Genomic DNA, 22,125 nt, shown 5'->3' on the forward strand with positions numbered 1-22,125 from the left:
GGCTCTTAGTGAGACAAGTCATTTGCTGCGGGTGTTTGGGGGCTTTTTGGTGTGGTCTTAAGGCTGAGCAAAGCTGTTTGAATGGCCTTTTAGGGACGATGTATGTTTTAGGATGTTTTTGTTCTGAGAACAGCCCCTTGGTTATGTTGCTCTTCCCGTTTTCCTGATCGGTGAGGCTGAATGGCAGCTCTATGGGTCACAGCAAAGCAGGATTAGGGCTGAAGGCCTTTGCTCTGCTCACCCAGGGGGATGCCAACTGAGAGCCCATAGACATTCATTGTGCTGCACACAGGACCTGGCTGCTGTGCTGCTCTATCACAACGTGAGCTCCCTTTCCTCCCAATGCCGCCGTGGTCCCAGCAGTGGTTATTTGAGCTGTGGGTCACTGCTCTGACGTTGAGCCCCACAGCTGTGATTGATGCGCTGGCAGATTGTGCTGCAGCCCTATAAATAGCCGGGCACACAGGGAGGGGGGTGGGCAGGGCTGGGATGTGGTGGTGGGGAGGGACTCAGTCTGAGACAGTCCAATATATCTGATAGTGCTTCATGTCATAGATATGATGGGATACAAACACAGCCTGCTCAGCCAGCTACCTGCTGCTCCTCCATCCTGCTGTCCTCAGCATCCACACCTGCACTATGTGTTGTTCAGATGAGGCTCAGGGGGTCAGAGGCGACCTAGTGAGGCCCATTGGAGATCTCGCAGCCTGCTCTTAGTGATAACCAATGCCCGTCCCAGCGCTGCCCCCCAGCAGGGGGTGGTACGGGGCACTCAATGCCGCCCCTCGTGCGGGGTGACTGTCCCTTTAAGGCCCTGCCTGTCCATCATAGCCCGTCGCGCCCTCCCATTGGATAGGATTGGATAGGTCCCGCCCCCATCTCTAACGGGGTTTACCAGCACCTTCTCAAGGGCGCTGCTGTGCGCTTCAACCACACTACGGCGTCACGCCTGCCCCGCCTTTCGCGCCTGGTCTCGCGGTCAGCGTCGTCCTATTGGCTACCGTTAGGTCTAGCCCCGCCTCAGCACCGAGAGCTTCGCCTCCTATTGGTTCGGATCGCTGTCTGTCAATCTCCCCGCTCCGCGCAGCCAGGCCGCGTGGTTGATAGAGTGAGCTGCCATTCATTTATCATCCCGCCTCCTTTCCCCTCTCCGAACCAATCAGCGTCCGAATGAAGGAGAGCGGCGCTGTGTGATTGGTGGAGCAGCCTCCCGCCGGGTTAGGCTGCGCGCCGGATATATGTAGCCGGCGGCAGAGCACGCCGTTGCGTGAGGTGCTTGTCGTCCGCCGGGCAGGCCTGTGCTCCTGCGACGCCTCCCGCTGCCGTCCCGCTCCGCCCGCAGGTGAGGGGGGCAGGGCCGGGCTGGGAGCGGGGCCGCGGCCTCGTGGGGATGGCGGAGGGCTGCGTGCACCGGGGCGATCCCATTTCCATCCCCCTCAGCGCTGCCCCCTATCCCCGGGGTAGGCCGAGGCCTGGAGGGGGGGGATGGGGTTGGGGTTGGGGATGGGCCCCGCTCGTTGCCGGCCGTCGCAGCGCGGTGAGGCCCGGCCCGGCTCTGTGGGCAGCACTGTGTGTATGGGGGGGGGGCCTATCGGGGCCTTGTGAGCCGGGCGCGGGGCTGCGGGGCGCCGTGCGGGAGTGGTTACCGGCCGTTGGGGCCGGGAGGAGGGGGGGGGAGCGGGCCGGCATTATGTGCATCGGGATGCGGGGCTGCGAGCTTTGTTCTCGGCTCTGCGCGCTGCCTGCCTGCCTTTCTTTCTTTTTTTGCTTTCTTTCTTTTTTTTTCCTCCTTCTTTTTCATCCCGTGCTTTTTATTTATTGCTTTGTTTGGTTTTGGGAGGAGGGAAGGGCGATGTGAGATAACCCACAGCTCGGTTCTGGGCTGCACGGGCTCAGCGCTCCCTCCGGGCCGCGAGCAGCGCGCTGCCACATGCGTGTGTTCGGGGATGGCACCGCGGGGATGGAGGAGCTCGGCTGCCCGCATGACCTTGGCTGGGCCGGGATCGAGCCAAGATTTAAAGCACTGTTTGTGAGGAGGCTGCTCAGCTTCTTACAAGGCCCGAAATGCGCCTGGAACAACGGCGGAAAGGTTTGGATATCATCCACGTGCGCTTTGCTCCTGATCTGGACGACCTTCTGAGTTACTGATTTTAACGGAGATACCCGGTGACTTCTTTTGTTAAGGCTTTTTGCAATGAATGCTCACTACGTGCACAAAACAATGACTTGGGTTTTTTTTTCTCCACGATTGGCTGAAAGCAGCATTTGCAGCAAGCAGCCATGTTTCCAGGCCATGCTATTTTTGTCCAGCCTGTGCTCTCCAGGATGAAGTGACGGCTTTAAGAAACGTGGGTGATGCTGTTGTAGCTCTATAAGCTCACGCTTTCAAGTGCTCTGAATTGAATGTTATGTGTTGAGTTGTTCCCAGCCAACAAGGCTCTATGGACAGGCATCAATAAGAGGATGGAGTGCAGGAGCTGACAGACAAACCCTGCGCTTTAGTTAGTTTCTATACTCTTCCTTTTGGCCTGGTTTTCACTTTTTTTAATATAAACTTCCCTTTCTCTGAAGAGGAAGCCTAGTCATTGTGCTAAAAGATCCATGATAATCTATGGTGCTGCTATAACCATATGGGCATCCTGTGAACTGGGCTCACCTCTTTCAGAGGTGTCTGAGTCAATATATTCAGTGAAGTCATCATTCACTATATTTACTTCAGCCTAGAGAAGTATGGAATCTCCTTTTTGAGGTTAAAAAATGGCTGAGTGGGCCTCATAGCAAAATAGAAGGTTAGTTCTTAGTGTTGATGTGATTTGGGGATGTAGGTCTTGTAATCCAGAAGTCACAGAGGATCTTTGTGATAAAAATCTGTAGTAACAATTAGTTCACTAGGAGCCAAACCTTCTGTAATGGCTGAGGGAGCATCTGAAAGCTGGTTCAGAGTCATGGAATCATATTCTATGATCATAGAAAACCAGCTGTTTCCTTTTTCTCTATGCAAGTGGTTATAATAGCATGTATGGAGGAACATGTAGTAAAGGGAACAAAAATGGTGTTACTGCTTGTACATATTGGGTAGTTCTGTTGGGAACTTCTGATAAAGCATTCATAAGATTAACATAAATGTCCTGCTGGGAAACAGAACTTGAATTGTTGTGGTTTAATATTAAACCTGAGTCCTTTTTTTGTCCATCCAAGCAATGTGACGAGAGAAAAAAAATCAAAGAGGAAATCAAAGTAGAGCGGGGCTTTGGGTGGTGCTTGTTCACTGTATTTGAAATAAAGGGGGGAGGGGGGAAGTGGTAGTTTTGCCTGGAAGAGTGGATCCTTTCTATGGATGCCTGTGTAAAATAGCCAGAATCGATGTGAAGCAACTGGCAATTAAAGTCCTGTGGGAACCGATAGTCCTGATGATCTTAAGGTACCTCACTGGGCAATTAAAGCTAGCAAAATGCTGCCCTCAACAACAACAGAAATCCACCAAACAAACCCCTTTATCTTCACCTACTGTAAGAATGCCTAAAACTGTGCAGGCGATGGATATTCTCCTGGTGTGGAGTCCTAGTTCTGCTATATTAAGGCTGGATCTCTTCCAGAGGCAGAGCTGGTGGAGTACTTGCTTTGAGAGCTCGGAGATGGCGAGCTGTCAGTTATGGAGCTCTTTGCAGATTTGTGCATTCCTTACCGAGACAAATGTGCAATACTGAATTTCAAAGCATTGGTGGCCATTTTCCACTTCTATCTGTATTGCCTCAGCCTCTTTCTACATCAACTTATGGTTCTTTGTCGTGCTGATTTTGTGTTGATGATGAGCGTCTTAACAAGGTGCCCAGGATGGATAAATCTGAGTTGGCTGATGATGTGTCTGAGGATTAAGAGTCTTCTGCAGCAGAATGGACAGCAGTGCAGTAGTTGACTCAAGAGGAATCCATTGCTTGGCATGCAGGAAGCATTTGGTTAAACCTTAATTCTTGTGACTCGATTCCAAATGGGAGTGAGCTTGAATTTCACATTGATATCTGTATAGCTAGGTGTTCTAATCTGCTTCATCTGACTGCTCTGAATAGCTTCTCCTTTTTACTTTGAGAAGCGGCAGTGGAGCCAAATAGGAAAAAATGGCAGAGCTAAGAGAAAAGGACTGGACCTGCTGCCAGCTTCATCGGGTTGTTGGAGCAGCTCTTGGATGGCAGAACAAAACCTGTTCTAATGGCAAAATCATAGGGTTTAAGTCACTACTTCTATAGAGGAGAAGTTTAGGGAGCTGTATGGGCTCAAAGTTGACTAACTTTTCATTAAGGAGATAACTGATAAACAATGGAGGTTATTGCTGTCCCTTGTGGATTAAATTGTCACAGCTGAAACATGTGGAAAAACAATTCTTTCCATAGAGTGAGATTGGGATGTGTCCACTTAGATATGAAAGTCCTTTGCCCTGATTGAGGTGAATAGCCTCTTTGGGAGGATCTGATTTATTTAGTCTTTCTTTGGATTAAAAGTGTAGGAAGACTTCTATGAATTTTCAAGGCTTTGAGAGAACTCAGAGTTTCAAGAGGAATTAATGTTGGGTTTCTGTCAGATCACAAGGGCTGTTTGCTCTAATACTTAATGCAGTAGCAACCTGTGATCGTCTGGAGTGGACTAGTTGTGCTCAAGGCAGATGATCTTAGTTTCCTGCCTCAAGTTTCTGTACAGCAGCCTTCCTTAGCTTGTTTAATTTTGGTATCAGGACAATTCCAGTTTCCTCCATGAAAGTAAAGCAGGGTATAAGCAGCCCAAGAAGCATTCTAGGACGAAGAGGAGATGGAACAAGGCATGTGCCACTTGTATTGGAGCTGTTTGCCTAACACTGCATCCCTGGTTACAGCTTCTCAGTAGTAAAACTGTTCATCCAGATATACACAAAGGATTAGTGTGTATGGAGGTTGTTGTGATGGACTCCTGACTGGCGTGGGGTGCTCTAAAACCAGTGGCTATTTACAGACCTGTATAGTCACACCAGTCTCAGCTAGAAACTGGCTGAGTCCTCCCTCAAGAGGAATATAGAATAGTAGCTGTGAGTTCAGATCTCTCTTGCTTTTTGGGCCTCTAGAAAGATGTGTAGTTTGGTGCCATGGTATTTAAGTCAGCGTTAGATATTAGGAACTTAAATTTGTGTATTCCCTGGAGCTTCTCCCTTACCTGCTTTGTCTCCGTTCTGTAAGGAGTGATGCACGGCTTCTAACTTGTAACTGGTAACTTGCAAATGTTTTATGTTCCCCTATCATAAATCTGTAGTGCACATTATTGAAACAAAAGTAAATAATATGCCAGTGAAAGTCAGCGTTGTTATCACTCGGTAACATAAGGAATAACTTGGCTGACTGACTTAAGTTGGACTGCTTTACCCCAGTGGTACAGGACAGCAGAACTTCCCTAAAAGTAACATAGGTTAGTGGGATAGGGAAGTGCTTTATGGGTGAAGGTGAAGAAAACTGGTGAGAAACACTTGTGATACCATTTACCTGTAAGTTATTATTTAGATTCCAGGTTTGATCCCTTTGTGTCCTTTCCCTTTTAAATGAAACCTAATTTGCTGCCCATCTTTGTGCTGTAAATGGGCCTTGATGCTCCCGCCTTCAAAGAGAGCATCTACCTTACTGTTCTGGTTCACTATTCCTTAGTGCACAGGTATAGATGCTGCTCTCAACCAGCTTCAGTAATTATGCTCTGGGTAATCTTTGTATTCTGTTTCTGTGCTTTTGATCTTAATGTTCTTGAAGTTGCATTCCTCTAGAAGAGTCAATTCTCATTTAGATTCTGCCTAATAGCAGTGAAAAATCACAACTTTGTCCCTTTCTTTCTTGGCAGAGCTGAACGTTATGAGAAATGCTGCATGTTGACTGGAAGCTGTCAGACTCCATCACATCCATGTACTTGTGGCTCACACTTGGGTTTGTTAGCAAAAACACAGGCTGACTACTAGAATGACAGCTCTCCTGCAGCGATTCGTGGTTTATTTGTATTCTTAGAGTGTTCAAAGGGATGTGCATTGCCCATGGGTGAGGCTTCCCATCTGCCCCAGCGAGCAGGGGCTTTTCAGTACTGGAATAAGTGGTGTTGAATGTAATTCTGAACAGTTTTTTGTCTAGTTTTATAATAGAAACGTTTTATTTACGGGTAACACTGGATACTTCCTTATCCTGATAGTTTGGATAGCCTGAATAGAAAACAGTTGAGCTTTGATTTAGAGTTTTTTGTAGTAATATTTGGTACAACATGTAGCTCTTCTGTGGTGTCCTTCATTGCTATGTCTCAAATATCATAGGATGTGGTTCAGATATTGCTCTGCCTTCCTGCAGGACATTAATAAAGCACAAAGAAAGATGGTTGCCTGAGGATGGCACATCCTGGTTCCAGACTGATTTTTGCATTTCAGCTCTTTAAAGCCTCAGATACCCCATGAAGGCGCTCCCTCTTTGTAGGTAGTATGGCTGTTGTACAGGAGACACCATTCTTTATAACAAATGGAGGAGTGGCTGTTTGGCTTAAGGATCCAGATACTCACCTTGAAGGCTATTACTGAAGGCTCATCTCTGAGATATACTTTGTACCACACGCTGCTTTTCTCTTTGAGGAATACCTGCTTCTTAAATTCAGTACTTCCCGTGGACTTTAGTGTTCTGGGATTACTAAGGCTTGAAGCTGATAACCTCACCAAGTTTGTTCTTTAAATATTTCATTATTCTTTAAACAAATTATCCCATCACTGAGCTCTTAGTGCTTGCCTCTGTGATAGAACACTTCTGCTCTGATTCTGTCCAAATGTAAAGAAATAGGAGTAGTTGTGGGCAGGTATGCAATGGCTTCTATATTAAATGCAGGTTATATTGCTCCTTGTGATGCCATACTTCTCAATTCTGTGTAACATCTTCTAAAGGAGATGAGTTTTGAAACTTCTCTGGCCTACTTATATGAGCTGCTTTATTAATAGTTTGGCCCTGTGGTCAACAGCAGGTAATTCTTTCTTCATTCTCTCCCTCAAATAGTTAAGGCTGTTTAAAACAAGAAGGGCATCTCACATCTCAGTGTATCTGATAGCTTGTTTTTAAATATGCATTACCTTGGGAAGGTTTACATTATTACTCTTCCTACTTGAGAGAAAGCTGCTGCAATGATCTAAATCCCTGGATGAAATATCCTCTGGAATTTGCCTAGTGATGCAAGTTTCGCTTGTTTGTGTTTTATTGTTCACTCTGATGTTTTGTATCTCAGTTCACACAGGTACTGGCTTTTTTTGCTTAATCAGCAGCAGTAGCAAGCAGTGGTCATGTGAAATGATGGAGAGTGGGGATTAACTGGAGTTCTTTCCCTTTGTTGATTAACTTGTACTGTACATCATGCCCACTGGAAGCATATTGGGGTGCTTTCATCATTATTTGCTGCTCTAGCCAAGAGAAAACAGCCACTACAATCATACCTGTTTTTAAGACATTCAAAATGATACTTAATAACACAACCTTATTAACTGTTGATGAAACCTTTTAAAGTCCATCATAAGTGCCATCTTCCAGCTGTGTACTATTATATGGTTTCATGCAGCCACCTCATCCACATGAGCTTCTCTGGGTGTTTCTTAACTCTTTTTTACGTGAAGGAATTAATTGATATGAAAATAAGGGAGTAGAATTGCATGAGGAGTTTGGCATTCCTGATCTAAATAGGACGAATCTCTGTGTAGGGAGCACATCAGTTACACCATATTACTTCTCTATATAAGGTAAAATCACAGAAATGAAGGATATGAATTCTACTTAGATGCTGATTACAGTGTTGGATGCAGTGTAACAGCTCAGATAGTATCTTAATCAGTTAAACCTGTTATTAAAAGCATGGGGGAGACTGTTTTGGTGTTCTGTAAAATGCACCATTTTGTTGAGGGGGAGTCAATTGATATTCTTATGTGGCCACCAACAGCCAAAAGAGAACGTGGGGCTGCTGTAGGGTTCTTCCCTGTGTCTGCTGTGTAAGATTCTGGTCGCTGTAGTAATTTTGTGGGCTTTTTGATAGACTGCTGCTTCTGTTGGAATAGAAGTTATTATTACAGATGTATAAAGCAGAGAACAAAGACATCAGGATGATATGGAAAACAAACTGTGGCCTGTTTGGAATGGGCTCCAAGTTAACAATTGTACTTGTCTTTGTTAGCACAGTCGTTTTTATTGACAGGTGATAATTAAAATCCCGGTGTGCTTTAGGAAATGAAATTTGTTTTATTTTAGCCTGCGAGATCTATTTCAGTGAAGCCACGTTGATCGAGTGGGTCCTGCAGTCTCCAGTTGTCCTGAGAGCCTGAGCACTGTAGTGTGTATTAGAGATGTCTGTAATACATGGGCACTCTAATAAGAATGAGATAGAGACTTGACTTGGGTTTTTGAGTGCAGACAGCCAATGGTCAGTAAATATATTTATTTTTTTCCCAGTTTTCTCACCAAATTACTCTAACAACTAGGTAGCTGTTGTTTGACCCTATTAATTTCATGGATGCTAATTGGTTCTGTGGGCCGAAATCTAAATTTAATACACCGTTTGCATAAATGGTTCTACTTTACATAACTGTACTTTAGAAATTCAGTGCCTAGCATTGATTTTCTGCCAAGTAGGAGCACTGTAACAGATGGTGGAATTTTCCACCAGCCAGGTGATAACCACTGTAAAGGAGGTATTTGTCATCCCCTAAGTCTCCTGGCTTAAGGAGTGGCATCACACTGCAGAATTGTTCTGACACATTTGCTATAATTTGAGCTATTCCCTGCTTTACATGTATGGAGTAATATGAACGTGTGTTTCTGAATGGCCTTAAATCATTACATTTTCAGCTTTTCCTGTTAACACCTTTCATCTCAATTGACAAAAGATGTGTGGATCAGCTTCTATCAGGAATAACGCAGTGATAGCCCAGACATTTGGTCCTGTCACTTTGTGTGCCTTTATCTGTAGGTCGAGGAATAGAGGAGCAGTAAAAATCGCTTAGAGTAGTAGGGAGCAAATAATATGTGGGAGATGCTTGGCTTGTATCATTCAGGTTGTGCTGGCTGGAGCTCAGGGACAGATGGCTGCTGGCAGAATAGCAGCAGGTGCAGCAGGAGTGAAAACAGATTGCTGTCCTCTGGTCTGATCATACAAAGGCTTTTCCCATTTCCTTCTGGATCTTTATGAGAACTGGGCACTCTGCTGTTCTTGTGTGATAAGAATCAGTTCTGAGTGGGCTTCGTGTGCCTTTTTCTTCCCTTTCAGTAAGGAGTTCCTTTTTATGTGTTTTTTGTCTTAGAAATATGAGATGTAATCACAAGCCACTGCCTTCTGTATGGCCTCAGTGCAGTGCTGGAGTTAGTTAGAATAGCACTGGAGATGGGGGTGCTGGTGGGTTCATACAGGTGAGCTGTTCAGATCTGAGTGCTGCAGGTAACGGTTCCACATCAAGTCAGGAGGGGAAGCTTTGGACATTCATTCTAGAAGAAATGGAAAGTAATTCTCAGGAACCTGATGTAGGACTTAACAGAGCTGGGTAGGAAGTCTTCTGGACATCAGTGGGAATGAGCTTGGGTTCTGGAGGGGTCTTCATAAAGGAGTGATGCACTGCCCATACATTGCCTTCAATTATAAAAGAGGAGCAAACAAGCTCACGAATGTTCATTTATGTGGGACTGTTGCCCTGTGTGATCTGAGGGGATGCTGTAGGACTGTTCTTTCCAATGGCACAGGGGCAAGGTTTTAAAGTTCTGTAGAGAAATACACTTTGTATTGCCAGCCAAACCAACAGTGTAAGTAAGTGTGAAGGTGCTGTCTGCCACTTGCTTGCACTCCTTCAGGGTCCTGCTGCTGCTTTCTGTTTCTGTAGTGCTTTGCAGGAAATGGCTGCATGAGGAAATGAGCCATGGTGCTCACAGCTTACCCTTCATTTCCCTGTTGGGTAACACCTGATATTTAGTGGAGATCTTATTTAATGTACATTTGAAGGCAGTCAGTTTCATAGATGTGAGGGTTTAGTTACTGCAGTCCATGCTCAGTCTTGGACATCTGTATATGTAATGTACTGTACTTATGATTGGAAGGTTTCTTTAAAACCACAGATACAGAGAACTTCCTAAAATGAAAGTGATCTGCAGAATCTGAGCAACTCTTGCAGGGCAGACACAGCTGTGGGGTATCACTTCCTTCATGGTCAGCTCATGAATATAGGAAACCATGGAAAGCTTTGTAGTGTATTGAAAAGCCGCCTTCAGTTCTGGGTAATTCTTGGTCTTTCCTGCTCTGCATACTGTACTGTAGGTGGGATTTCCTTACCTGCTGTTAATGCTTCCTATTGAAAGAATAGGAGTATGTGTATGTCTTCTGGAGCCTGTCAGCTATTTCTCCCTTATATTTTATGTGAAATCCCATGATCTGGGTCTGTTTCATGTTTTCTTTGGTGTTTTGAAGCTTCCATTCCACGTTTCTGATACATCCTGCAGTGTGGTTGGCTCCTTTGCAGACCTGTACATGACTTGCATTTGAGCTGTCAATGCAATAGACTTGCCTGGTAGGTCACTGACCTGCTGAAGCTGTAATTTGTCATTGGTTCTTAGCATTTTAGGGACTTCTTGTCTGAGGTACAACAAATACAGTGAAAGCATCATACAAGACACTGGAATGAACTGGAACAAGACTTAAAGCAATATAGAGGAAAGGCAGTTTGAGCTAGAGGGCTCAAGTCAGTAGTGTATTAGTGTTGATTTTCAGCACACACCTGAGGTATCTTCCATTTGTATGGGAAGTGTTGTGTAGGGAAAGGATTCCATAGGTCAGTAACAGGGAGAGAGTTCTCTCAGTTTTTACATCTAGACTTCGATGTCCTTTTGATAGCATCTGCTTGACTCGTTGGTACCATTGCAAACTCATTACTGTGAGCATTACAAAGCCAGGATGGTTTAATGGAAACTGACTGCTGCGTAGCCTATGAGACATCAGCAGCAAAGCTGTCAGCTCAGCACCTATTCTGCTACCTCTTGGTATCATGTAACAGGACACGAAGCAGAAAACCTAATTCTGCTTATATTAGGAAGCTGTGTTAGGAATACTGTGATGCTCAAGTGGACTCCAGTTCAGGAGAAATAAGGGAAGAGCAGCGTGTGTTTGTTTGTAGTGCAGTAACTTTGATACAATCCGATATTCTTTCAGTGCTCTCTGCTCCCCAGCAGCAAGTGCTGCACTGCTGACCAAAATAGATTGGACTTCTTCTGACCTTTTATAAATGCCCTTAATACAGTAGCACAGGCTTTACTTTGAAACATATGACTTTTAATTCTGATTGTGAAGTCAAGTGAGGTAAGTAGAACTTGGATCAACTGTAAATGACTTAGATACTTAGCAAATCCTCTTGGAGAACCACGCTTGTTTGCTACCTGCATTTTGCTGAGGGCACATAGCATTCCAACATTTAGTCATCCTATGAGGTAATGTCCCTTGCTGTGCAGCCTCTCCCACAGCTGGTTTGCTCCCCAGCAGTCTTCTCCCTCTCTTCAGCCCCAAAGATTGATGACTCTGAAAATACATTGGTTAAACTGCTTACCGTGTAAAACTGCTAATAGGTTTTGGTGTGTGCTTTCTACTGTGATTATGTGGCTTACGCTGTCTGCATGAGAACAGCAACACAAAAATGCTACTGTTTGATAGAGCTTTTCTTTAGTTTTCAGTTGACCAAAGAAATGGTGATGGAGAAGCCAAGTCCCCTGCTGGTCGGGCGGGAGTTTGTGAGGCAGTACTACACTCTGCTGAACCAGGCACCTGACTATTTGCACAGGTAAAGCTCTTGCTTCACTTCGTGATCAGTTTTTGTGTGATTTCCTTAAATTGTATGTTAAAAAAATCAGTAAATAAACTTATTCCTGTGTCTTAGATTCCTTTTTGAAGGTATTTCATTGTGCTTTGAGCTGGTATTCAAGCAGTTTTTTGAAGCCTTCCTTCTAATCTCAACTGTTAAGAAAGACTTTTTAGACCTTTTTTCTATTTAAGTGGGCAGACTAATCTGTTTGGCTGAGAGGAAAGTTTAGTGCATACTGTGAACTTGAGTTCCAGATTTTATCTGCCATCAGAATGCAGTTCCCTGATACTTGGCTTCAGTTATAAAGCCCTAGTTATAAAATGGGTAACTTACCTGCACTGCTTTAATTAATGCTGGCAGATACTGCTTCTTGCCTCAAACTTGAAGCCAGAGCTTGAGGACGGCCTCCAGTGTCCACTGTGTCCAGGGTAATGTTTCTTTATAGCAGGATAAGGAGAACAGGGTTGTGCCATCTAGTTCATATGGGAGAAGACTTCAGTCTTGGCTGTTATTGCTTGGGTACGTGACATATCTGAACACTACAGCTTACACAGGGAAACTTTATTTCCAATAGGTTTTATGGGAAAAACTCTTCCTATGTCCATGGTGGCTTGGATTCCAATGGAAAACCTGCTGATGCAGTCTATGGGCAGTCTGTAAGTATTTGGTGAAAAATTACTATCATTTACTACCTTCTCCTTTGTGTTTGGGACACATATCCAGCTGTGATTCATCCACTTTGTCAAGTGTCTTACTCTAGAGAAACATAGTGGATGGAAGGGATGCCATTCAGAGGGGCCTCAACAGATTTGAAAGGTGGGCCTGAGTGAATCTAATGAGGTTCAACCCAGCAAAGTGCAAGGTTTTGCACTTGGGTCAGATGGATCCTAGGCCTTTATTCAGACTGGAAGGGAGAATTGAGAGTAGCCCTGCAGAGAGGGGCCTGCAGCTCCTAGTGGATGAAAAGCTTAACAGGAGCCAGTGGTGTGCTCTTGCAGCTTGGAAAGCAAATGGTATCCTGGGCTCCATCAGAAGGGGGGGGCAACAGGGACAGAGAAGTGATTGTCCCTCTCTACTCTGCTCATGTTAGGCCCCATCTGGAGTGCTGTGTACAGCGCCCAGTACAAGAAAGACAGCTGTTAGAGAGTGTCCAGAGGAGGGCACAAAGGTAATCAAAGGGCTGGAACGCCTCCCCTATGAGGACAGGCTGAGGGAGCTGGGTTTGTTCAGCCTGGAGAAAAGAAGGCAGCAGGGTGACCTCATTGCAACCTTTCAGCATCTAAAGGAAGCCTGTAAATGGGAGGGGGGTCAACTCTTTAAAAGGATAGATAACAGCAGGACAAGGGGAAATGGTTTTGAGTTGAAGGAGAGAATAATTAGGTTGCATGTCAGGGGAAGTTCTTTACTTCACCTGACTAGTGTGTTACTAGTGTGGTAAAGTACTGGAACGGCTGCTCAGAGGGGCTGTGGGTGCCCTGTCCCTGGAGGTGTTCAAAGCCAGGTTGGACAGGACCCTAGGCAGCCTGGTCTAGTATTAAATGTGGAGGTTTGTGGCCCTGCTTGTGGCAAGGGGGCTGGAGATTCAGGTTCCTTCCAACCTAGGGCATTCTGTGAAAGGAAAGAAACATCTACCTAATTTTACACAGCAATAGTTAATCAAAATATGCTTCCTTTTGAAGTTCGTAGTGTAAAATGCTTGCAGAGCAAACTTAGTGCTTGCTGTTAAACTTTCTTGTTTATGTTTGGGAAATATATGTTTTTGGTTTTTTTCCTTCTTTCCTTGGAAGCTGCTAATTTAGCAGAAATGACTCTTACAGTATAACCTGTACTCTGTCCTTTATAGGATATCCACAAGAAGGTGCTGTCATTAAACTTCAAGGACTGCCACACAAAGATCCGTCACGTGGATGCCCATGCTACTCTCAATGATGGTGTTGTAGTGCAGGTGATGGGAGAGCTTTCCAATAACATGCAGCCCGTGCGCAGGTTCATGCAAACATTTGTGCTTGCACCTGAGGTATGCTATACTGAGTGATAACATTACTGCAGTGCTTATACCATCATGTCAAAGTTTGAGGCCTGTTTTGGTGTTGGAATCTCCAGTGTTGCATTGGGAAAGTAGTTTACCACATGTTTTTGTAGGAGAACTCTGCAAATTCTTAGGGAGTTTGTGCTACTTCTGCATGTTCATCAATTAGCCTTGGGTATCATAATTACAGATGTAAATACCCTGATGTGTGGCTTCTTGATATCTACAACTTTTTTTTTTCCTTATGTATGCTTTAAGTTGGTTCTGTCCTTAGTTTGCCTTCCTGGCTACATGTCCTTGTATTGGAAAAAGAGGGAAGAATAAACTGCTTTCTGCCCCTTGAAGACAGGATTTAGATTGTCTTGTTCGGTAAAGTGCTTACATGGCATTGAGGTGGCTTTCAAAATACACATTTTTGGACAAAAGGAAAATGGAAAAAGGGGAGGATTGCAAATTCACCTTATTTTTTCAGGTTGGTCTAGGACTAAGAATTAAAACCTTGAATCACATAATGCTCTGCTTAATACTTCATCAACTATAAGAATAAAAAGCATTAAACTTCCTGTTGTTTCACACATGCTTGACTTCCTAGCACAAGGTGTCCTTTTATCTGCATAGTGCACTTTTTTAAAGGAGGCAAGTTTGGATTGATCTTTTATATTTGTGGGGGACGGGTGACTTTCTTCAGCTGTTCTTGTTTTGTTACTTCAGTTTGATATTGCAGTCAATGTAATTAGTTTTCCCCCTTTTTTCTTCTAGGGTTCTGTTGCAAACAAATTCTATGTCCACAATGATATCTTCCGCTACCAAGATGAAGTTTTTGGTGACTCTGACACTGAACCTCCTGAAGGTGAGCACCAGCAGACTCCATGTATTTCCTTTGGTGTTTGTTCCTGGGTCTGTTTCATGTTTTGTTTCCAGACTACAGGAGGTCTCTTTTTACAGCATTCATCTTTTTGGTGTTCCGAGTCTTTTCTTGCCTGTAGTTTTGTCCTTTTATCACTATATTATCTGTAGTTATTTTTGATATAATCTTTTTCTATTGAGCAAGCTGTGAGATCTTTTTTTATCAAATTTGTAGGCAATGATTGTATTCTGAAGTATTTAGAAAATGTTATTTAATGTCAGAAAAAGCAAGTAACTCAAGTGGAAGCATAACTGTAAGGAAATGTCTGTTTAGTGCCATGTTTTGGTTGTGCTTCCTTGTGCTCCTCAGCAGAGACTTCAAATGTGTGTTGGTGGGAGGTGAGTTGGAGTCGAGTAGTAAAGCTGTGTGTGGTGTTTCTAACTTCTTTTAGAATCAGAGGAAGAAGGGGAAGAACCTGAGGAAAGACAACAGACACCTGAGGCTGTTCCTGATGATACTGGTGCTTATTATGAGCAGACTGTCAGGTAATACCTTTGTTAGATGGTAATATTGACTACTTACAGAACAACCTGTAGGAACTTGCTGCTATACATGATTTTACCCTTTTGACAGTTGAAAGACAACTGAAACTTTAATGCTGTTATGCTTATTGCAGAGACTCCAGATTATCAGTACATGTAATGCTTTGGTCTGTAGTGTATTAATGTGAAACTTGCAAGCTTGTACAATGTAGTTTTATTTAGATTACCTTTGTTCTTCCTCTGTAATGAAATGTTCAACACAGAAACAAACCACAAGTAGCATTCCTTATATCTAATCAGATGCAGTAAATACCACCCTTGCTTGCTTTTCTTGTGGTGCTAATAGCAATGACATTGAAGAACACCTGGAAGAGACAACTGCAGAGGCAGAGCCTGAGCCAGAGCCAGAACCTGAACAGGAACCTGAGCCAGAGGCACAGGAAGAAAAATCTGAGCCAGTATTGGAGGAATCGGCTCCAGAAGAGACTGTAGAGAAGAGTCCTTCTCCAGCTCCTGCTGATCCAGCTCCTGCAGTGCAAGAGGACTCCAGGGTAATAACCATGTGTGACTTTTTGTTGTTTAATCAGGAAGTTTGACACTCTGCTTTGTTTCATTCTGTCCTCCAGTGAGGGAAGTATCTGGAATTAGATATAAGTGTTTAAATGCTCTGAAGCTCTTTCTTGAGTCCAGATCGTTCTTTTCCTTACCAGTTGCTTTTTTCTCATTGACTTTTCTACAACAGTAGATAGACAAGTAGTTACTACCTAGAAATTCAACTAAATTACCGTGATCTAAAGGAAAGCTTTGTAAACTATGGGGATGTTGGAACTATGGTAATTGTGAGAGGCTCAGTTTCTTAGTTTATAAGCAGAGCTTCTGATGTTCTTTATAGACTGTAGCCAATAGCCAAGATGCAGAATCAGGAAAATGGTTGAGATGTGACCTAGATGGTGATTTATTTATTTTTTTTGTTAGTCTGTAGTGTCAAAGGAATTAAAAGTTGACAAATGAGTATTCCATAAAACAATGTTTTAATTAACTTTGTTGTGGTACTTGGTGCTAGGCTGTTGCTGTCTCATATTTCAATTCTACTTGGAAGTCAGATGTAGGTTAGAAGTGGTGTTCTGTTATTGTAATGCATGTCTTCTGACTTGGAATGATTCGAAGGGGGTTGTGGGGAAACTTCTAATGGTTGAATCCATAATATCATGGATTACTTAAACCTTTGATACAGACATGGTAACATCAGGAATATAGAGCTGAATTTAATCTTCTTTTCTTTAGACATTTTCTTGGGCGTCAGTAACCAGTAAGAACCTCCCTCCCAGTGGAGCTGTTCCAGTATCGGGGATTCCACCTCATGTTGTGAAAGTACCAGTCTCACAGGTAGAAATTCAGCATCTAAAGCTGTTTCACTGCTAAACTGGCTGGCAGGAAGCTGAGATGGGGGAGTAGTGGTTAAAGTAGTATAGCCATACTTCAGGTGGTCACTTCTTATGCAGTTGTGTATGGAATGACCTGGTAATTTTAGCTTGATGTTGAGAGCCACAGCGTAACGTGTTTAGTCACGGATGAAAAGAATAGTATTCAGGCTTTTGACTCAATTTTCAAGAGAACTGATAAATTACTTGATAGCAAGCTCTTAAATGTGTGACTGTTTCATTTTATTCTTGCATGATAATTCTCTTTTGAATTTATACAGCCCCGTCCTGAGGCAAAGCCTGAATCTCAGACCCCACCACAGAGACCTCAGAGGGATCAGAGAGTGAGGGAGCAGCGAACAAGCATCCCACCACAGAGGGGTCCTAGGCCAAGTAAGAAAAGCTACAGAATGTAAAAGTTTTTGGATCTTTGATTTGGTGGTTTGTTTTGGGGAATCAGTAAGACAAGAGTTTCATTTGAGTTGAGTCTTGTTAACAGTGAGGTTTTTCTGCTTACCTGGATACTGAATAGTTCTGGCCTGAATGTCAGTCAAGCTCTGGAGCTTTTGTTATGTTCTCTGAAGTATCCTGTTTTTTTATTTAGTATTTGCTTTCAGACAGATGATAGATAGCATGCAGTCAGAGAATTCCTGGTGTAGGGTGCTTACCTTCCTATATATAAGTGGGTAGACAGTTGGTAATTCTGTGATGCTGTTCTTTCTTTTGGGAACTGTCTTTCCTTAAACTTTACTCTTATGTTCAAGTTCGTGAGGGTGAACAAGGTGATGTGGAAACAAGACGGATTGTGAGGTACCCGGACAGTCACCAGCTCTTTGTTGGGAACCTTCCCCATGATGTGGATAAAAGTGAACTAAAAGACTTTTTCCAAAGTAAGTTGGTAGTTCTACTCCTTAAAATTTGTGGTTGCAGCCATTGGTGTGATCAACAGGACATTCTAATGTATGACCCAAGAACTTGGCTCTTCTCTTGCAGGCTATGGCAATGTGGTTGAACTGCGCATCAACAGTGGTGGGAAGCTCCCCAATTTTGGATTTGTGGTGTTTGATGATCCTGAGCCAGTTCAGAAGATCCTTAGCAACAGGGTAAATAAACTTTCAGTCAGGCTTGTTGCTCTGTTAATAACATGCAGTGTTTTTCAAGGTGCTTCCAACACAAAAAGGTACAGTCTGGTCCTGTGCACAAGTAATATCTTTACTTATTCAGTTGTTGACAGAAGGGGTTGAGAGGGAGAAACTATACTAATGTACAGGTTGAAAAGAGTTCCTTGTAACAAAGGAAAAGTACCTGCATAGTTTATCAGCAGTGATTGTTCATGGAAGATGTGCCTCCCTTGAGTGTGTATGGCATGGTGGTAGGCAGTGAATCTGGATGCATCTAAACTGTGCCATGTGCTCCCTTGCAGCATGGTTTTTCAGCAGGTAGTGGCATCCTTTCTTTAATACTGTATTGTCCCCTCTATTTCTGGCCTTAAATTGAAAGGTAGCTTATCATAGAATGGCTTAGATTGGGAGGAACCTTTAAAGATCATTTAGTTCCATCCTCCTTGCTGTGGATGGCAATTGCTTGTTCTAACTGGAGCCAGAAAGTGGATGCTGAATTCTTAGATGTGGAATGTGTAATAGGCTTTCAGTACTTACTCATTTAGGGTATCTTTCATGCAGGCTCATGTAAATGCTTAAGTAATAGTGATTGGACATGCTTTTCTAAAATTCAATTGTTTTAAAAATACCTGTTTAAACCTTTGAAAGCAATTTTACGTGCCTCCTACTTTGCTTTGAGGAGCACTAAATCCTTTTGCTTTGCAAGGAGACCCAGTGCTTTGGGCAAAAATGTGTCCTGAAACAGTAGACCAAAGTGAAGGTCTTCACTGGCTTGCATAGCAATGTGTTAGAGAGGGCCTGCCATTCTTCAAGCCATAGGATAAAGCTGTTTGGGACTCTGGTGACAGACTGAATTGGTGTGTATTAGTGGGATCAGGTTACCCTGCTAGTAGGTCAGGTTTTTTTTAAGAGGTATTGGAATTCTCAGCATTATCCTTTCTATCACATTTTCAAAAGTGTCACTTTTACACATCTCCAGCCACTTTTCATCTTCTATAGCCAAGCACGAAACAAGTTATATAGTTTGACCACAGATATATTCTAAGTTATGAATGCTTTTCTTTCCTTGGATGGGAAGAAGAGGATAAGAGGAGGTCGCAGAAATCTGCCTGACTTTTGGAGCCTGAATTCTTAACAAGAATATTTTCTCTTCTGTTACAGCCCATCATGTTCAGGGGAGAGGTGCGCTTGAATGTGGAAGAGAAGAAAACAAGAGCTGCCAGGGAGGGTGACCGCAGAGATAACAGACCACGCGGACCTGGAGGCACTCGCGGGGGGCTGGGAGGTGGGATTCGAGGGCCTCCACGTGGAGGAATGTCCCAGAAGCCAGGATTTGGAGCTGGAAGGGGGATCGGGCAACGCCAGTGAATGCATCGTGGATGTTGACACGGTGGTGCAAACCCTTTTTACCTGCAGATTTGTGAATTTCAGCCTTGGGTATCTTGGAATGTGGCCCTAGCCTGTTATAGACTGCTACGTTTGATACTATTTTGGCCCCTTTTTGTTTGTGTTATGGTTTTGTGATTGATTTATTTTTTTCTAGTCCTTGTCCCAGATTCCAGCTTTGTGGAACAACGCTTTAGGAAAAGTGGATTTTAAAAACAAAAAAGAAAAGAACTGAATTTTCTTGCTCACCTCAAACTTACGGACTGGATTTTTTTGGTACCAGTGGTCTTTCCTAGAAGAACGTCTTTGTTTTCTTTTTTTTTTTTTCCTCCCCTCTCTACTGAATTTGGGTGCATTTCAGTCAGTGGAATAATATTTCACATGCATGCGTTCAAGAGCCTATAGGAAAACATAGTACTTGGCAAGTATTTCAAGGTCAGGAAAATAAAACTTTGATTTATCCCTTGAGGGTCATACGAACATCATCTGATCTGGAGTTGTTGCCACCCTGAAAATTGACGTTCACCTTTTCTCTTTGTGGCGCTGTAAGAGAGAGAAAAAAAAAAGTGGAATAATGAGTATCCATAGAATCTTGTCTTTCTTTTTTTGATACATGATCACGGAAAAGAATTCTAACTGCTGTTTTACCACTTTGGAAAAATTTTGGATTGTGGGATAGGTTTTAAATGTTTAGAACTTGACTCTCAAAACACTTTTCCTGAACTTGTGGAATTTTTTTATTGAAATAGGGAGGTTTTTTTTCATGTTTAGTTTGTATTTGTATAAAAAAAAAAAAGCAAAATTGTTGTGCCTTCTATTTATCTCTCATTCCAGTCTTGGCAAATTGTTTAAAAAAAAAATAATAAAAAAGGTCTAGATTTGCTTTATCAAGTCAAGAGTACGCTGGAGTTCTTCCATGGGGAAGATGTACCTTCCTTCTGTTGCTAGGTTTGCAGGTAGAGGTGGTTATAGCTCAAGTCTGTAATGCTGTCTGTTCTTCTTCAGTTTGATGGTGTTTGAGTAATCAAAACCAAGTATTTCATGGATGCAGAGTTTGGGAATTTTGCTTTTGAGGCTGGGCAGTTTCCATCACTGATGTTATAGAAGTACTTCTGTCATGTTCTCCACGTTTCTCTCTACTGTGATAGTTTTGCCATTTAGGCATTAATTTAATTCCCTGCTTCTGCCAGACCTGATAGATGGCATAAGCACAGAAGGTGCCTCTCTGTCCTGGATTACTACATGGAACACTCTCCAGCACTCCTAAAGAAGCTGAAGCTGATTTAAAAAATAAATATAAATTATGGGGATTTTAGGATCAAAACAGCACTATATTTCTGTGTAAATATCTGGATAGCAATGGCAGTCTTGAGTTTACACCAGGCCTCAGCATTCTTGGTTATATACAAGAACTATGTAGTAAGCTTCTTTATCTGTGCTAGGGTTTACTGTTTCCATGTTTCTTTGGTTTATTGATATAACCTCTGTGCAAATGCAGTACAGACTTCTTGTGCTTTGCTTGCTCTAAAGCTAGAGCAAACCTGCCCTACTGCGAAGGGTGGGTAGGTATTACCTGTTACAGAGCAGTAACTTACTGTCACTTACTTGCCAAACATAGTGGTTGAACCTGGCTGTACTGAATGTCAGTAGTTGGGTTTTGTTCTGTTTTGGCTTCGTCTTTAGTGTTGCGTCATTTCCCTCCTGAATGTTTCTCAGATGTCTCTATGAAGTGGAGGAGAGCTGAAATGAAACAGCAGTAGCTGTTTGTGTGTGCCCTCTCCCAGGCAGAAGTGCTAGAAATGCATACTGCTTCCTCTTGTGGTCATAACTGGTATTTATTTTCCTTTGTGGGGGGGAGGAAAGAAGAAACAGCTTTTCTCATTAGGAGCAGCCATCGAGTGAAGGTGTGCGACAGAACTGTTTCACTGAACTGTCCTTGTTTGTGTTAATTCTCATATGTTGTTTCTGGTGTTCTTGATGTTAAATCCAAGACTGCAGTCACAGGTTGCACTTCCCAGCTGTGGAGGTGTTGTTAATAAAAGTTTCCATTGCTCTTAAATCTGTGAAAGCATCCATAAACGTGGGGGAAAAAAACCCAACTTTTGTGTAGTTTTGGAGTCAGACAATTCTGGCTCACTTTCATCTAAGCTGAGAACTGACTGAGGAATGTCAGTGAAGAACTGAAGCCTGTGAAGTGTATGCTTGGTTTTGTGTTAATGATACTGGCTATGTTAAACAGTAAGACCCGGAGAGTGATCTTGTCAGGTGACAGGTGAAATAAAAGATTTACAGAAACCTTTTTCTTGGGTATCTTGTACAGAAACACTTCTCAGAAGCAAGTTATGCTGCCAGCACCTGAAATGGAACATGGGGTGACACTTCAGGATGTCTTTATGGTTGTGTTTTTGTGCTTACCAAATAACCAACTATGCTGGAAAGACCTATGAGACTTCATATTGGCTTTTTTTGTTTAAAGCTCAGTAGCCTCATGCTCTTCTGGTTTGTGCACTGACTGTGCTGTTGGAAACGCTATCTGTTTTCTGAAGTCTTCAATTCATTGTGTGTTTTAATGGTGAAGGTGTGATTGGTTGTCTCTGACTGCACTTAGGCTGGGATACCTACAGCAAAGGTAACGTCTGATGTTTAAATTCCAGAAGCTCTTTTTGGATAGAAAATGCCACAAGGAGATTTCAATTGAGCAGAACCCCCACATTTCCCTGTTGGAACCTCTGGTTTAATCTGAATGGTGAAGATTATGAGTTGGTCCCAGCAGCTTCTGATTCCGCATCTGACAATCTTCTCAATCAAAGTGTATTTTTAGTTCTTTCTTTACGTGCTGCCTGAGGCGAAGAGCGAATGACACACTGGCAGTTTCCCTAATTACTTCCTGCTAAAGCATGCGCAAATTATCTCCGTGATTATTTCATTTCCATGCAGTGC

At 43.2% G+C, this 22,125-nt stretch overlaps 1 protein-coding gene across 2 annotated transcripts; it reads left to right on the top strand.

Annotated features, from left to right (window-relative positions):
• The first annotated feature begins 1,209 nt into the window (after positions 1–1,209).
• G3BP1 (G3BP stress granule assembly factor 1) lies at positions 1,210–21,244 on the top strand. Of its 2 annotated transcripts, none has more exons than XM_015875832.1 (12): positions 1,210–1,342; positions 11,705–11,818; positions 12,414–12,495; positions 13,683–13,856; positions 14,628–14,718; positions 15,167–15,260; positions 15,604–15,808; positions 16,542–16,643; positions 16,960–17,071; positions 17,443–17,568; positions 17,672–17,781; positions 18,961–21,244. In XM_015875832.1, the coding sequence occupies exons 2-12, from the start codon at positions 11,724–11,726 to the stop codon at positions 19,165–19,167; spliced, it is 1,398 nt and encodes a 465-aa protein (XP_015731318.1). In that variant the 5' UTR covers positions 1,210–1,342; positions 11,705–11,723; the 3' UTR covers positions 19,168–21,244. The 2 variants fall into 2 exon arrangements, with proteins under 2 accessions (XP_015731318.1, XP_015731317.1); XM_015875831.2 differs by having other exon boundaries at positions 1,211–1,342; positions 17,651–17,781.
• The last annotated feature ends 881 nt before the right edge of the window (positions 21,245–22,125 follow it).

Source organism: Coturnix japonica, chromosome 13 (genome assembly GCF_001577835.2).
Source record: "Coturnix japonica isolate 7356 chromosome 13, Coturnix japonica 2.1, whole genome shotgun sequence".
Taxonomy (NCBI): domain Eukaryota; kingdom Metazoa; phylum Chordata; class Aves; order Galliformes; family Phasianidae; genus Coturnix; species Coturnix japonica.

Bases quoted from the DNA above. Each gene is read 5' to 3' on its own strand.
- G3BP1 (XM_015875831.2), top strand. From the start codon at position 11,724: ATGGTGATGGAGAAGCCAAGTCCCCTGCTGGTCGGGCGGGAGTTTGTG. The intron at 13,857-14,627 runs GTATGCTATACT...TTTTTCTTCTAG, and splicing joins CATTTGTGCTTGCACCTGAG to GGTTCTGTTGCAAACAAATT. The intron at 17,569-17,650 runs GTAAGTTGGTAG...GTATGACCCAAG, and splicing joins ACTAAAAGACTTTTTCCAAA to AACTTGGCTCTTCTCTTGCA.